The sequence below is a fragment of the Hemitrygon akajei genome, chromosome 17 (assembly GCF_048418815.1).
Source record: "Hemitrygon akajei chromosome 17, sHemAka1.3, whole genome shotgun sequence".
Taxonomy (NCBI): Eukaryota; Metazoa; Chordata; class Chondrichthyes; order Myliobatiformes; family Dasyatidae; genus Hemitrygon; species Hemitrygon akajei.
The window spans coordinates 49,123,792-49,139,831 of NC_133140.1; the positions used below are offsets into that span (position 1 = coordinate 49,123,792).

The 16,040-nt window shown below is 39.5% G+C and overlaps 1 protein-coding gene across 2 annotated transcripts in view; it reads left to right on the forward strand.

Annotated features, from left to right (window-relative positions):
• The window catches only part of itfg1 (integrin alpha FG-GAP repeat containing 1), a 264,103-nt gene that overhangs the window by 190,808 nt on the left and 57,255 nt on the right, over positions 1-16,040 (forward strand). For both annotated transcript variants that reach the window (XM_073070074.1, XM_073070075.1), the window contains exon 13: positions 8,937-8,980. In XM_073070074.1, the coding sequence (XP_072926175.1) occupies positions 8,937-8,980 (44 nt within the window). The remainder of the gene's footprint in view (positions 1-8,936; positions 8,981-16,040) is intronic.

Consider the following 16,040-nt stretch of genomic DNA (forward strand, 5'->3'; position numbering starts at 1 on the left):
AACAGTATCCAAAACGGTATACTTATTGTTGATGGGAATGGCCACAGGGGTGCTCTGCTCCCCCTGTCTGCTCCCCCTGCGTCTCTTGACTGTCACCCATTTGCCTACCTCCTGTCTTTTCGGTGTGACTACCTCCCGATAACTCTTATCTATCTCTGTCTCTGCCTCCCGAATGATCCGTAGTTCATCCAGCTCCTGCTCCAATTCCCTAACTCGGTCTGATAGGAGCTGCAGCTGGATGCACCTTTTGCAGATGTGGTCATCAGGGACAACTGTGTTGACTCTGACCTCCCACATACTGCATACGGAGCACACCACTGCTCTAACTGTCTCCCCCATTACCTGATCCCAGATTAGTCAGAATAAATGAAAAAAGTACCTACTGACCTTACCTTTTTTTACCTCAGCAAGCACGTACTCAGGCTCACTGATTTCCTCTCACCAAAGTCCCCTTGCGCGGAAGCCCCTATTTGATGGCTCTGCCCCTATAATCACTGGAGTTCAGAAGATTCAGTTGAGCTTTCATTAAAACCTACCAAATATTGAAAGACCTAGACAGAGTGGACATAAAGAGGAAATGTCTTCAATAGCGAGAAAGTCTAGAACCAGAGAGCAGAGCCTCAGAACAGAAAGGCATCCCATTAGAACAGAAGTGAAGAGGAATTTCTTTAGTCAGAGGATGGAGAACCTGAGGAATTCATTGCCACTGATGCCTATGGAGACCAAGTCATTGGGCATTTTTAAAGCAGAGATTTGATAGGTTCTTGATTAGTAAGGGTGTCAAAGGTTGCGGGGAAAATTTAGGTGAATCTGGTTGAGAGGAAAATAAATCATCCATGATTGAATGGTGGAGCAGACTCGATGGGCTGAATGGCCTAATTCTGCTCCTACGTCTTATGGTGTAAAACATTTTTTTTTAGAGTTTGAAGAGTGGACCTTAAATGAAGTCCTAGTTAGTTTGTAGGTTTCATGATAATTTCCTTGTAATAGCCATCAAAATTTATATATTATTTTCACAACTTATACCATGATAGTTTGAATCTTTAATCATAAGGCTGTAAGTTGTACAGTAGCTTAACATACTAGAAGAGATTTTAGGAACTATTTTCTTTATAAGTTTATGTCGGTAATATGAAAACGTGTCAAGATTTGCAAATTATGCCAAATTGTGGTGGCGTGGAATTTGTGGTAGCCGAATGTGCTAATGTTTAAGAATGTTATGAATACAAGAATTGGAAAACTTGTAGAATTGGTACTTTAACACAGTTAAACATGAGGTGTGATATATTTTGGTTTAGAAAAATAGTAATACTACCTGTTTAACTAGGAAGCTTGTGCTGCAGGATAAGTAAAGGGAGCCAGGAATAGACAAATGAATCAATACTGGCGTCGCAAGTCAACAAAGCAATTAAAATGCTAATAACGCACAAGTATTTAATCCTTGGGCTCTAGAAGTCAGAAACAATGAAGGTTACTTGAACATGCAGGTACTGAAACCAGTTCTGTTCATTGTTATAGAAAAAGCATAGATGTTCTGAAGAAAGTGAAAAACAAAATTATAAATACAATACCAGAACTGACAGATCATAACTATCAAGATAAATCTGGTAGGTTGAAGTTGATGCCTCAAAAAAGGAGATGAATTAGACATGGCCTGATAGAGCATTTAAAATTTATAATGTTGGACAAGTATATATGGTGAGAATACAAAAAAAGATTTCATAAATTGTTACTGATAAATTCAAAACAAAAATAAGAGAAGGTTTCTTCCATCAGTGGTTGGAATATAAAAAATTGTCATGTCAGGAAATGGTTGAGGCAAATGTCTTAAATAATTTCCTTTAGAGAGCAAATAAGGACCTAAGAGAAAGATGTGAGGAAAACCTGAAATATGCTAGGCAGAATTAGAGGAGACAATGTAGAGCATAGATACCGTAATGGACTACCTATGACAAATTACCTTCTAAGTGCTTTCTGATAAAAAAAGAACTATTGAATTTATTTTGAACAGTCAGTTATGATTAATCAAAATTATAGACCGGTGAAAGGCACTGCCCTTAGTGTTTATTCCTGATGTGGATCTGATTAAGAGACCTTCAGCCAACTATTTTGAACAGGCTGCACTTGTTTTATTTCTTTTATAGTTTTAGTTAGACTTCATAATCTGGCGGGTCTTTATATGATTCATTGTATGCCATGTACAAACATCACATCCTGGATTATGATTAAGTAGAGATTCTACAATTGGTTTCAACTACTATAGGTTAAGAAAGATCAAACCATCAAGTGACTTTTTTGAAAAGGTCCATTGGCAGACAAAAGGCCATTCAGCTCTTCATTGCTAACAAGGTGGGCAGCTATATGGCACCAGAATGTGTGACAATACTTCCAGGCTACCCCCAGCACATTCTTGGTTATGTTAGTTGTTAATGCAAACAACACATTTCACTGTATGTTTTGACGTACATGTGATAAATAAACAAATCTGAGTTGCTAAGAAGAGTTGCAATACAAAAGAACAGTTTGTATTCTACAGGTAGCTTTCAACCCAGTGGTATGAGCATTGAAAGTTTCAAACTCAGGAACCCACACCTACTACTGTTCTTCTCCCACACACACTCATCTGTCCAGTTAGCTTTCTTCTCCTTTTGTTCTCCTTTCCCATCCATTACCCTCCCCCACCTGGTTCCACCTATCAGCCTCTGTCCCACCTCAGTTCCATTGCCTCATATTGACCATAAGATATGTGAGCAAAATTGGGCCATTCAGCCCATCAAGTCTGCTCAACTATTGTATCATGGCTGATCTGGGATCCCACTCAACTCCATACACTTGCCCTCTTGCCATATCCTTTGATTACTAATCAAGAAACATTCAAATTCTGCTTTAAATGTACCCACGGACTTGACCTCCCACAGTCTGCATTCCGCAGATTTACTACACTCTGGCTGAAAGAATTCCTCCTTACCTCAGTTCTAAAGGGTCACCCCTCAATTTTGAGGCTGTGTCCTCTAGTTCTGGATACCCCCACCAGAAAAATGCCCTCTTCACATCCACCTTACCCCGTCCTTTCAACATTTGGGAGGATTCAGTGAGATTCCCCCACATTCTTCGAAATTCCAGTTAGTAGAGGTTCAAAGCTGCCAAACGCTCCTCATTGGTAAACCCCTTCATTGCTGGAATCATCCTCATGAACCTCCTCTGGACTCTCCAATGACAATGCATCCTTTCAGAGATATGGGGCCCAAAACTGTTGACAGTACTCCAATTGCAGCCTGACTAGTGTCTTATAGAGGTTCAGCGTGGCCTCCTTGCTTTGATATTGTATTCCCCTTGAAATAAATGCCAACATTGCATTTGTCTTCTTTACCACAGTCTCAACCTGTAAATTAACCTACTGGGAAGTCCCTTTGCAACCCTGATGTTTGAAGCTTCTCCCCATTTAGATGATAGTCCATGTTATTGTTCCTGTTACCAAAGTGCACTATCCCACATTTTGCAATACTGAGTTCCATCTGCCACTTTTTTGCCCTTTCTTCCAATTTGTTTAAATCTTACTGCAATTGCATTGCTTCCTCAGCACTACATACCCCTCTACCTATCTTCATATCATCCACAAACTTTGCCACAAAACCATCAATTCTGTTATCTAAATCACTGACAATGTGAAGGGTAGCAGTCCTAATACTGACCCCTGAGGAACACCACTAGTCACTGGCAGTCAACCAGAAAAGGGCCCTTTTATTCCCACTATCTGCATCCTGCCTATCAGCCATTCTGCTATCCATGCCAATATCTTTCCAATAGGATTATATCTTCTTAAGCAGCCTCATGTATGGCACCTTATCAAATGCCTTCTGAAAATCCAAGTAAATGACATCCACTGCCTCTCCTTTATCCACCCTGCTTGTTACTTCCTCGAAGAACTCTTTAACAGATTTGTCAGGCAAGATTTCCCTTGACAGAGACCATGCTGAGTTTGACTAATTTTATCAGTAGTCTTCAAGTACCTCAAAACCTCATCCTTAATAATAGACTCCAACACTTTCCCAACCATTGAGATTTGGCTAACTGGCCTATAATTTCCTTTCTTTTGCCTTCCTCCTTTCTTAAAGAGAGGAGTGACATTTGCAACCTTCCAGTCCTCCAGAACCATGCCAGAATCAAGTGATTCTTGAATGATCATGACCAATGCATCCGTTATCGTTTCAGCAATCTCTCTCAGGATCCTAGGATGCAGTCCATCAGGCTTACGTGACTTATCCACTTTAAGACCTTTGAGTTTGCCTAGCACGTTTTCCTCTGTAATAGCAATGACACTCACTCCGCTCCCTGACACTCACGGACCTCTGGCACACTACTAATGTCTTCCACAGTGAAGACAGATATAAAGTGCCCATTAAGTTCATCTGCCATTTCTTTGTCCTTCATTACTACCTCACCAGCATAATTTTCCAGTGGTCCAAAATCAACTCTCACCTCCCTTTTTTCTTTATATAACTGAAAAACTTTAGGTATCCTGCATTATATTATTAACTAGTCTGCCCTCATATTTCATCTTTTCCCTCCTTATAGCTTTTTTAGTTACATTTTATTAGATTTTAAAAGCTTCCCAATCATCCAACTTCCCACTCACTTTTGCTAACTTCTCAGCCCTTTCCTTGGGTTTTATGCAGTCCTTAACTTCCTTTGTCAGCCATGGTTGCCTACCCCTGCCATTTGCAAACTTCTTCCTCTGTGGGACATATCTATCCTGCAAGTTGTGAACTATTCCCAGAAACTTCATGTGTCTCTGTTCTGCTGTCATCCCCGCCAGTATCCTCATCCAGTCCACCTGGGCAAGCGCCTTTCTCATGCCTCTGTAATCCCCTTTATTCCATTGCGATACTGTATATGCTAGCAATCTTTCCTCTAATCCTCTCAGTCCTGATGCAGCATCTGGATCTAAAAAAAATAACTTGAACTGTTTCTTTCTCAATAAAATAACTAACTAGTTACCCTCTACCACGAACCTCTCAATCTAGCAGAATTGGTACTCACCCTCAACAAATTTTCCTTTCACTCCACCCATTTTCTCCAGACTCGGTGGGGTAGCCTTGGGCACCTGCATGGGCCCTAACTATGCGTGCCTCTCTGTTGGCTGTTCAGACCAGTCCATGGTTCAAACCTTCCCTGGTAATGCTACCCAACTCTTTCTCCACTACGTTGATAACTGCATTACTGTTGCTTCATGCACCCATGCTGAGCTTGTCAATTTCATTAACTTTGCCTCTAACTTCCACTCTGACCTTAAATTAACTTGGACCATTTCTGACACCAGCCTCTCCTTTCTTAATGTCTCTGTCTCTATCTCTGGAGACAAATGGTTGACCAACATCTTTTATAAAACTACTGATCCTTACAGTTATCTTGGCTATACCTTTTCCCACCCTGTCTCCTATTAAAAAAATGCTCTTCCCTTTTCTCAATCCCTTTCTCTCCACCACATCTGCTCCCAGTATGCAGCTTTCCTTTCAAGGACATCATAGATGTCCTCCTCCTTCAAAGAACAGGGTTTTCCTTCCTCCACCATAGATGTTGCCCTGACCTGCATTTCCTGAGCATTTTCCAGCCTCTTTAATAGCAGTAGTTCCTCGTGTCTTTACCTATCACCCCATGAGCCTCGGCATCCAAAATATCATCCACCGCAACTTCCTCCATCTCCTAAAGGATCTTACCTCCAAAAATATCTTTACCTCTCCACCCCCTTTCCACTGGGATCGCCACTTCTGTAATTCCTTTGTCCATTTGTCCCTCCCCACACTTATCCCTGCTAGCAGTCAAAGTGCTACACCTACCCGTTCACCTCCTCCTTCACCTCCACTCAGAACCCCAAATAATCCTTCCAGGTGAGAAGACACTTCACCTGCGAATCTGCTGGAGTCGTCTTTTATGTGTGGCCCTCCCAATGCAACCTCCTTGACATTTGTGTGACCCTTCAAAAGTTGGAGGAGCATTTCATCATACACCTCTGCCCTATCCGCCAAAAACAGAGCTTCCCAGTGGCCAAACATTTCAATTCCCATTCCCATTCCCGTTCCACTGTGTCATTCCATGGCCTTCTCTTGTGCCAAGATGAGGCCACCCTTAGGGTGGAGGAGCAACACCTTGTATTCCATCAGGCCCTCCAACCTGATGGCATGAATATCAATTTCTCCTTCCGATAAAAAAAATACCCTCCCACCTCCCTTCTTCTATTCCTCACTCTAGCTGCTTGCCTCTTCTCACCTGCCTATCATCTCTTCTGGGTCCCCTCCTCTTTTGTCTATGGACACTCTTCTCTCCTTTTACAATCTTTTCTTTCCTACCCATTGCCCACCTGCCTTCACCTATCACCTTCAAGCTATCCTCTGTTCCCTCCCTGACCTTATTTTGCCATCTTCCCCCTTTCTTTCCAGTCCTGAAGAAGAGCCTCAGCCTGAAGCATCAACTGTTTATTCATTTAAGTGGATGCTGCCTGACCTGCTGAGTTCCTCTGGCATTCTGGATGTGTTAATTTGATCCTTTTGCCTCCACAGATGCTGCCTGACTGGCTGTATTCTTCCACCTTTCTATTGATAGATGCACATTGTGACATCTGCAGCCTCTTTTGTCTTTCCACTGCTTAAGGTTATTTTGCCAATGAGTGAGATCACAGCTGATTTACCGTATAGCTTGGTTCCATTCATCTACTTTGGCTGTTTTATCTTTTTATGTTCCCAACATGCAACGAACTATCAGCCTCAGGTTTTGAATTATTAATTATGCAGGCATTTTTTCCATTTTCTATACTTTTGGGTAAAAAAATGCATCTTTTCTCCTGAATGACTAATGTCTATTCAGCCCTAAAAGCCTAAAGCAATTCATCCTACAGAATTTTTTATTTGAGGAATATGGCCAAGTTTATGAAAACTTACTTCCATAATCCATCCATTCATCACTCAGAGTTTTTCTAATATTCTGGTGAATCTATGTTGTATTCCTTCTAAGGTCCTGTAGATGGGTTTTACATCATAGCTGCAAATGATTTCCTTTTCTTCATACTCTATTCATCCAGTTTATAAAGGTGAACATTTTTAAGACCTATTAAATGTTGCTGATCTAGTTATAAGGAAATCACAATATACCTTCGATAGCAAGTAAGTGTTGCCTGCCCCCTCAAGCCTTCTGGGTTATTTAGTATCATTATTGCTGATCTATTATGATCCTATCTTATGAACTAAATGTTTAATTATATTCAAACGAGAAAAATCTGCAGATGCAGGGGATCCAAGCAACATGCACAAAATGCTTTCTTTCTTCCATGGCCTTCTGAACTCTCTTAATCAGATTCAGCCCTGTATCCTTTTCACCAATCAACTTTCCAGCTCTTTACTTCCCTTCTTCCCCCCCCCCCCACCCAATTTCATCTATCACCTTGTGTTTCTTCATCCCCTCCCCCACCTTCTAACTCTGACTCCTCATCTTTTTTTCTCCAGTCCAGATGATGGGTCTGTACTCTTTTCCATAGATGCTACCTGACCTGCTGAATTCCTCCAGCTTTTATGCTGTGTTGTTTAATTATCTACCACTGCTCAAAAGTCTCTGACAATTCCGTCATCATACCGCTGTAATTGCCCTTATTTAAGTTGAAAGCACTTATATGGACCTGGATAGTTCACCTTCAGACTATAATCTGGAACAATATACCATGCTGTAGTCTCTACTTCTGAAGGGATCCTTAACCACAAAATCTCTATTAATCTTCCTCTTTACAACAGACCCAATCTAAAATAAAACTTTTCCCAGGTAGGTTATATAATATACTGCTCTAAGAAGCAATCACTGGCAAACTCCATAAGTTACTTTTCTACGATACCCTTGCCAGTTTGGCTTGTCAAATCAATTGTTGATTGAAGTCTCTCATGCTAAATTGCTGATCAAAATCTTAATCCTATCTTAAATTGAACATTAATTAATGTACTCAAGATTTTTAGAAGCGACACTGGATCTTAGGAAGAATTAATAGTAATTTTGCAGCATGTATATGTAAATGTGCATTTGTTTTTACTGATTGATTAGAGACCTGTAATAGAATTTCATTGAAAGTTTATTTGGTGGAATATCAGATTAATGTTCAGAAAATGTGAGCATTCAGGATAAAAATATAAAAGGTAATATGCATATCTTAATTCTGTGGTGGTGTGGGTGGTAGAAAGAATCTAAATTGAAACCAAAGAAATGTATATTGCTTAAGAAAAAAATACTTTTGAAGCTCCATGTGCAATACTAGATGAGGGGAATTACTTAACAATATAAATTGTCCACACTGGAATACAACATCAACCTAGCATTTACAAACCTTCAATTATTAGAGCTAGTAGTGCAATATAGTCTTCCATTGGACAATCTTTAATGTTTTTTTATCATTTTTGTGTTAATTGAAATTTAAAGAAATATTTTGGAATTGTTTAAGCATTTTGTTATCAAAATACAAAAAAATAATATTTGAATTATTATATTCAATATGTATCTTCTGCTATAAAACATTACTGGTGTTTTTGTCATTCTTTTATATCAGCTATTTCCATTATTAGTAATTGGATTTATAATGTAGTTGCTCGTGGAGTTTATTGTTGCATGATTTCACTTACTAGCTCGTAGTGGATTTCAAACTTCAATTTTTACTGCAGAGAAGCCTGCACTCTTAGCTTGCTACTTTTCAATTCACTTTGTTTCATTATTTAACTAAATTTAAAACTGGAATTTCCAAACTAAAAATGTAGATCTAATGACTTGTATATCTTACTTGTCCTCTGTCCAGGCTTCACTGGAATACATTTGTACTTCATTCTCCATGTACAAACTCTCAAAATCTAGTTCATTGATGTCAATTTTAAGCCTTGTTTTTAACATCAATTGTTTCATTTTGTCTTTAGTTCTCAGTGGACTGTGTTCCAGTGATTGTCCTCACAAAGTAACAGTAAGTAATGCTTTGTTACTATATCTAAATAAAGCAATGTTTCACTCTTCTTGCAAATTCAAAACCTTGAAACAGGATGGAAATGCTTTTTGAAAAATGTTTGATCCATATCATTACTAAGTATTTTGCTTTGCAACATGTTGTGAAAGCTTCCCTTTTACAAGACACCATGAAATTACAAAGTTGAAGTTCGATTAGAAAATAACACAACTCAAGTTATTAAGTGTTCTTTTGACCACAGCACTAGTGCTTTACATGTTAAATTGATACAGGTCATTTGAACAGTTATTGATTAAAGATAGTTAAAATGAACCCAATATAGAAATGGCCAATAATTACAAAAAAGGTTTATGTGTTAAAGTTATCTAATACGATAAGAATAGCCATGCAAAAATAATAAATTGAATAGATTAGATTGTTTTCCCAAATCTGAATTGTTTTTGCTCAAATAATCAAAGTTTAGTGCATTTGAACATGGAGGAAGAATCTAATATGTTGGTGTGCTTCTCACAATAATGTAATCAAAATAATATGAGATAGTTTCAAAAATGGTTCCATTTCTCATAGATGTTCTACCTAATAAATGAGTGACTTTGTTTTCTTGGACTGAAATATGGCAATAGCAATCTTTCTCTACTCTGTAGCAGATATGAATTCTTTGTATAATAATTAATTTACACTTTGAGGGTTAGAACTACAAATATTGATGAAGGGTCTCGGCCTGAAACATCAACTGTACTTCCTATAGATGCTGCCTGGCCTGCTGCGTTCCACCAGCATTCTGTGTTGTGTTGCCATCCTTGTTCCCTGGGATTGCAAAGCTAGTCAGGCATCTTTAAGATTGTATTGTGATGAATATGACCATAACATTTTAGGCTAACCTTATCATCCTCAAAGACTTAAATGTTTTACAACACACAGGTGTGATTAATGACAGGGGAACATTTAAATCCTGCTTTGCAAGCTTACAGTATGTGAGGAAACTCAATACATTTCAAAGTCTCCAAGCCTGGACTAAGAGAAATACAGTATAGTTCTACATTAAAATTGAACCTCTATATATTATTTTATTTGCTGTCTGTATTTTCAAGATATCACAAACTAAAGTGATTCATTGTAGGTGTGATCATTTTAGTAGTTCACAAATTACATGTAATTTAAGTTTCCAAACTTGCTGATAGTGTATTACAGGTTTTATGTAATCCGCTCTATTTTACTTTCCTCTAACTCATTTCAGTGCTTATGTGATATTTAATAAGCTAATTTTTACTTCTTCCCTGAGATATGGGACTGAAGGCTGACAAATCCCCAGGTCCAGATGGTCTGCATCCTAGGGTACTAAAGGAGGTGGCCCTGGAAATTGCGGATGCATTGGTAATCATTTTCCAATGTTCCTTAGATTCAGGATCAGTTCCTGAGGATTGGAGAATGGCTAATGTTATCTCACTTTTTAAGAAAGAAGGGAGGGAGGGAGAAAACAGAGAACTATCGACCTGTCAGCCCATATATGTCAAACTCAAGGCCCGCAGGCCAAATCCGGCCCGCAGTGGAATTATCTTTGGCCCGCGAGATAATATCTAATTACTATTAAAGCTGGCCCCAGTAATCGAAGTGCCTATGGCGTATGATATGGCTAATGCTGAGTTTATTCAGGTACCAGGTTTTCAGGGTTTTTACTGTTTATTCGGCAGTCTTCTTCATAAGAAACGGAATTTGAAAAGTGAAACACTTTGTAGTTATAGCAGAGACTGAGACACATGAGAGCAGGCTGAAAAAACGGAGGCAACGAAAGCTGCGTTCGCACGCGTCCGACTGATCCGGCCCGCATGAAGCTGCATTTTGCTCAATCCGGCCCGTGACCTAAAATAAGTTTGACACCCCTGTGTCAGCCTAACACTAGTAGTGGGGAAGATGCTAGAGTCCATTATTAAAGATGAAATAGTGGCATATCTAGATAGCAGTGATAGGATTGGGCCGAGCCAGCATGGATTTACCAAGGGTAAATCATGCTTGACTAATCTGTTGGAGTTTTTCGAGGATGTAACCAGGAAGTTAGACAAGGGAGATCCAGTGGATGTAGTGTACCTCGATTTTCAGAAGGCATTTGATAAGGTCCCACATAGGAGATTGGTGGGTAAAATCAGAGCTCATGGCATTGGGGGGAAGATATTGACAAGGATAGAAAACTGGTTGGCAGATAGAAAGCAAAGGGTAGCGGTGAATGGGTGTTTCTCGGAATGGTAGGTGGTGACTAGTGGGGTGCCACAGGGCTCGGTATTGGGACCACAGTTGTTTACGATTTACGTCAACGATTTAGATGATGGCATTGAGAATAACATCAGCAAGTTTGCTGATGATACTAAGCTGGGTGGCAGTGTGACATGTGATGAGGATGTTAGGAGAATTCAGGGTGACTTGGATAGGCTGGGTGAGTGGGCAGATACTTGGCAGATGACATTTAATGTGAATAAGTATGAGGTTATCCACTTTGAGAGTAAGAACAGGAAGGCAGATTATTATCTGAACGGTGTAAAGTTAGGTAAGGGAGAAATACAAAGAGATCTCGGAGTCCTTGTTCATCAGTCACTGAAGGTGAATGAGCAAGTGCAGCAGGCAGTGAAGAAGGCTAATGGAATGTTGGCCTGTATTACAAAGGGAATTGAGTACAAGAGCAAAGAAATCCTCTTGCATTTGTACAGGGCCCTGGTGAGACCACACCTGGAGTATTGTGTACAGTTTTGGTTTCCAGGGTTAAGGAAGGACATCCTGGCTGTAGTGGAAGTGCAGCGTAGATTCACAAGGTTAATTCCTGGGATGTCCGGACTGTTTTACGCAGAGAGGTTAGAGAGACTGGGCTTGTACATGCTGGAATTAAGGAGATTGAGAGGGGATCTGATTGCAACATGTAAGATTATTAAGGGATTGGACAAGATAGAGGCAGGAAATATGTTCCAGATGCTGGGAGAGTCCAGTACCAGATGGCATGGTTAGAGAATAAGGGGTAGGTCATTTAGGACAGAGTTAAGGAAAAACTTCTTCTCCCAGAGAGTTGTCGGGGTCTGGAATGCACTGCCTCGGAAGGCAGTGGAGACCAATTCTCTGGATGCTTTCAAGAAGGAGCTAGATAGGTATCTTATGGATAGGGGAATCAAGGGATATGGGGACAAGGCAGGAACCGGGTATTGATAGGAGATGATCAGCCATGATCTCAAAATGGTGGTGCAGGCTCGAAGGGCCGAATGGTCTACTTCTGCACCTATTGTCTATTGTCTATATTATTTTCCTTTACTCCAAGCTAATTTTCTTATATTCATGTTAATCAGATTATAATCTACAATTGATTTCATCTGACAGCCTACACCTAGTAATATGCATTGCATTAAAAGCTTCATTTCTCACTTTGCTATTATGGTTAAGTTTTACAAACAAAAAGGACTTAAAGGTACAGGCAATTTCTTTATACCTGTTCTATTTTGACAGTTTGCAGTTTTTGCACCTATGCCACAGTTGTCTACGTGTACTTGTAACTGTTTAGAAATTAACAGTAGCACTGATTGTTATCAGTTCCTTGTAAAGGGACTTGAGATTGCCACAGCCAGTCTATTCACTTCAATCAATGTTCTGTGTGTTTCAACATGTTGAAAATACAAGTCTAAAAGGTTTGCAAATGTGTCTGTTTAAATTTGATCCTAATGAATAACTAATAAGATTACAGTTCTTTTGCAGTGAAGGAGCCAATGAATGCATTTGATGATTTGCTAGAAGTTGTTTACATTAACTCAGTAAATATAAATAATACTTGACAAGAAGTGTGGCAAGTTGTTTTAGAAATTCCCTTTTTGCTGTATGACTCTATGACAATAAATTTAAAGTAAAGAAAACATGAATGAGGAGAATTGTACTTCTGTACATAGTATTCGTGTAGAGAAATATCAGTGCCAGCACTATAAGATATATGTCTCTGTATGATCAATGAAGCAATGTTCTAAATTATCTACAATGATGAGAGTGTGGGTATCAAAGATTCATTTTGACCTGTAATGTTCAGTATTCCGCCAGAGAATATGAATGAACAGAGTTTGAAAATAGTGACAAAATAATGCAATTTGAGAGCAGCACAGTGAAAACCAATGTAAGTGTACAACAGCGTTCATATAGTTTTGTTGAATGAAGTAGCAATTGTTTCAGTAATGGATCTTAAAAGAGAACATACTGAAGCAAATTAACTGTGAGATTTAAACTCTTTCAAAAATATAAGACAAATAGGGAAATAACTGCAGTTCAGCTCCCCGACTCAAGCAATCTGCCTCCATTGTCTGACACCCAAATAACACATTATTATTATTATGCCAGAACCTAATACACAAACATCTTTCTTTCATTAATAACACTTAAAATCTCATCTTCCCAGAAAGTTAAAAGGAAGTAAGAATCTGGATGGTAGCAGTGCAGGATTAGTCATTAGTAATCCCAATAATTGAAAACATCATAGATGCTTATATGGAACTCAAAATATAAAATTGTGTCTGTGAAAGTGTTCATTTGCTTTACAAATGGTCTATGATATCTAGGAGCTTCCCTAAATTAATCAAAATGGTAGATGCAGGCTAAGTAGTAATGACATTTTTCACATAAGTGATAGCTTTTTCCAACCTCATTAATACTGGTATAGTTGTCTGCTGAACTCATATGGTAGGAACCTTATTTTTAAGCCTGGTAATTCACTTTCAGAAGATGTAATCAAAGCAAAAGATGGATGTGACGTCTGAAGTGACTGCATAAGTGTTTTGCCTATGTGCCTTGAAAATTATGGGAATGACCAGTCTGTGATTGTGTGTCGGACAGTCGTCTTCTCCTCTCACAATTCATTGGATCTTCATCTTTCACAATTAGCTGTTTATTGTGTTTGCCACATTGTACCAGCAAAGGTGGCCACGTCATCTTTGATTTGGGTTTTGTTCAGGTCGTCCAGGAGTAATGAAGAGCTATTCTGGGTGTGATTCTGTAGGGTCAATGATAGACCTTTGTCTGTGACTTTGTACTTCCATTGGTCTTTACTGTTAAAGAAGGTGTATCATTGTAGTTAATCCCATGAGGATTTCTTCAATTTGAAATGTGATCTTAGTATGTTTTTTGACTGGTAGTGGATCATATGTGATGAGCTTGCAAAGATGCAATTGGCAAAATAGTTAATGGAGGTTTCGCTGTCAGGGAAAGTGATATTTACTAGTATCAAAGCCAGTGCAACAAGAACTGACTAAGTGCTCCAGTAATAAAATAAATTGTCCTCCTTGGTTGTAAATCTAACACTTTGGTGCTGTGACTATTGATTAAGGAAGGAGCACTATACTCCATAGTGGAGTACATCACGGTCAAATTGGAGGCTGAGAGGATATTTTTGTTTGTCTTGTAGTACTTGTTCTTGGGTTTTCAAAAGTGAGAAAACTCCCAGGAATGACAGGTGCTGCAATCCCCACAAGAGCCTGATACCTCTTCTCTTTTCTTTGCGTCTTTAATGAGTATTGCTTGAAGATAAAGATGTAATGCAGCTACTTCATGGAGAGTACATTTTCCATCACTGCCCCCTGTGGAAGTTGATGTCTGGCTTCTAAGCAGCAGTTTTATGATGGAGATAAAATACTGTTATTTTGATTTGGACAGATCCGGGCATAATTTTCAACAAAGTAAGTGCTTCTGCAATTCTCATTTTTAATTAGTGGAGCACTTTCTTGTGCATTATCCATGACCATGCATTTTATCCCATGTCAGCAAGGTGTGTGAATTTGGTGAAGCTGTGTCAAGAATGTCATTCACATAAATAATGAGGAGGGGATGGGGCTGAAAATGATTCTTTTGGGAATCCATGTGGGCACAGTTGATGTGCCTTCAAGGTAAACATGAAATTAGCAGAAAAGAACTCCTTTTCTGCAGCTGTAAGCATTTTGTTTCCTCATCTTTCAAGTCTGTTTTGTCTTTTGCCTCATTTATTCCTTGTGCTCATTTCAACATCCAAAAATGATTTGAACTCCTATCCTTAATGCTATTTTTACTGAACAATTGCTTTATTTTCATATATAAGCAGAATTAAGTTATTCAGCCTAACAAATCTTCTCTAGCATTCAATCATGTCTGAGTGTTTCTCCTTAATCCCATTTTCGCACTTTCTTCCTGTAACCTGGTATTGGTGAGACCACACCTGGAGTACTGCGTGCAGTTCTGGTGTCCATATTTAAGAAAGGACAAACTGGCTCTCGAGGCAGTGCAGAGGAGGTTCACTAGGTTAATTCCGGGGATGGGTGGGTTGATGTATGATGAGAGGTTGAGTAGATTGGGACTCTACTCATTGGAGTTCCGAAGAATGAGAGGCGATCTTATTGAAACATATAAGATTGTGAAGGGGCTTGATCGGATGGATGCGGGGAGAATGTTCCCAATGATGGGTGAAACTAGGACTAGGGGGCATAATCTTAAAATAAGGGGATGCCGTTCCAGGACTGAGATGCGGAGAAATTTCTTCACTCAGAGGGTAGTGGGGCTGTGGAATTTACTGCCCCAGAGAGCTGTGGAAGCTACTACACTCAATAAATTCAAAACGGAGATAGACATTTTCCTGGATAAAAATGGCATTAGGGGATACGGTGAGCGAGCAGGTAAGTGGACATGAGGCTAGGTTTAGATCAGCCATGTGATCTCCTGGACCAGTTTTCGATAGCCTGGATGGGTCGGAGAGGAATTTTCCAGATTTTTTCTCCTCAATTGGCAACTCGGTTTTTTTTCCCCGGGTGATCACATGGGTTTGGACGGGATGAATAATAAAATAAAATGGGCGGCATGGTGCCCTGTTGGTTGGCACTGTTGCCTTGTGGGATTCGGTGAAAACTAGAGTTAAGATTGGATCAGCCATGATCTTGTTGAATGGCGGAGCAGGCTTGAGGGGCCGATTGGCCTACTCCTGCTCCTATCTCTTATGTTCTTATGTAATCAGGAAGTTACCAATCTTTGCTTAAGTGCACGCATTAACTTGGCCTCTGCAGTCCTCTGTGACAAGCCCCACCAATTT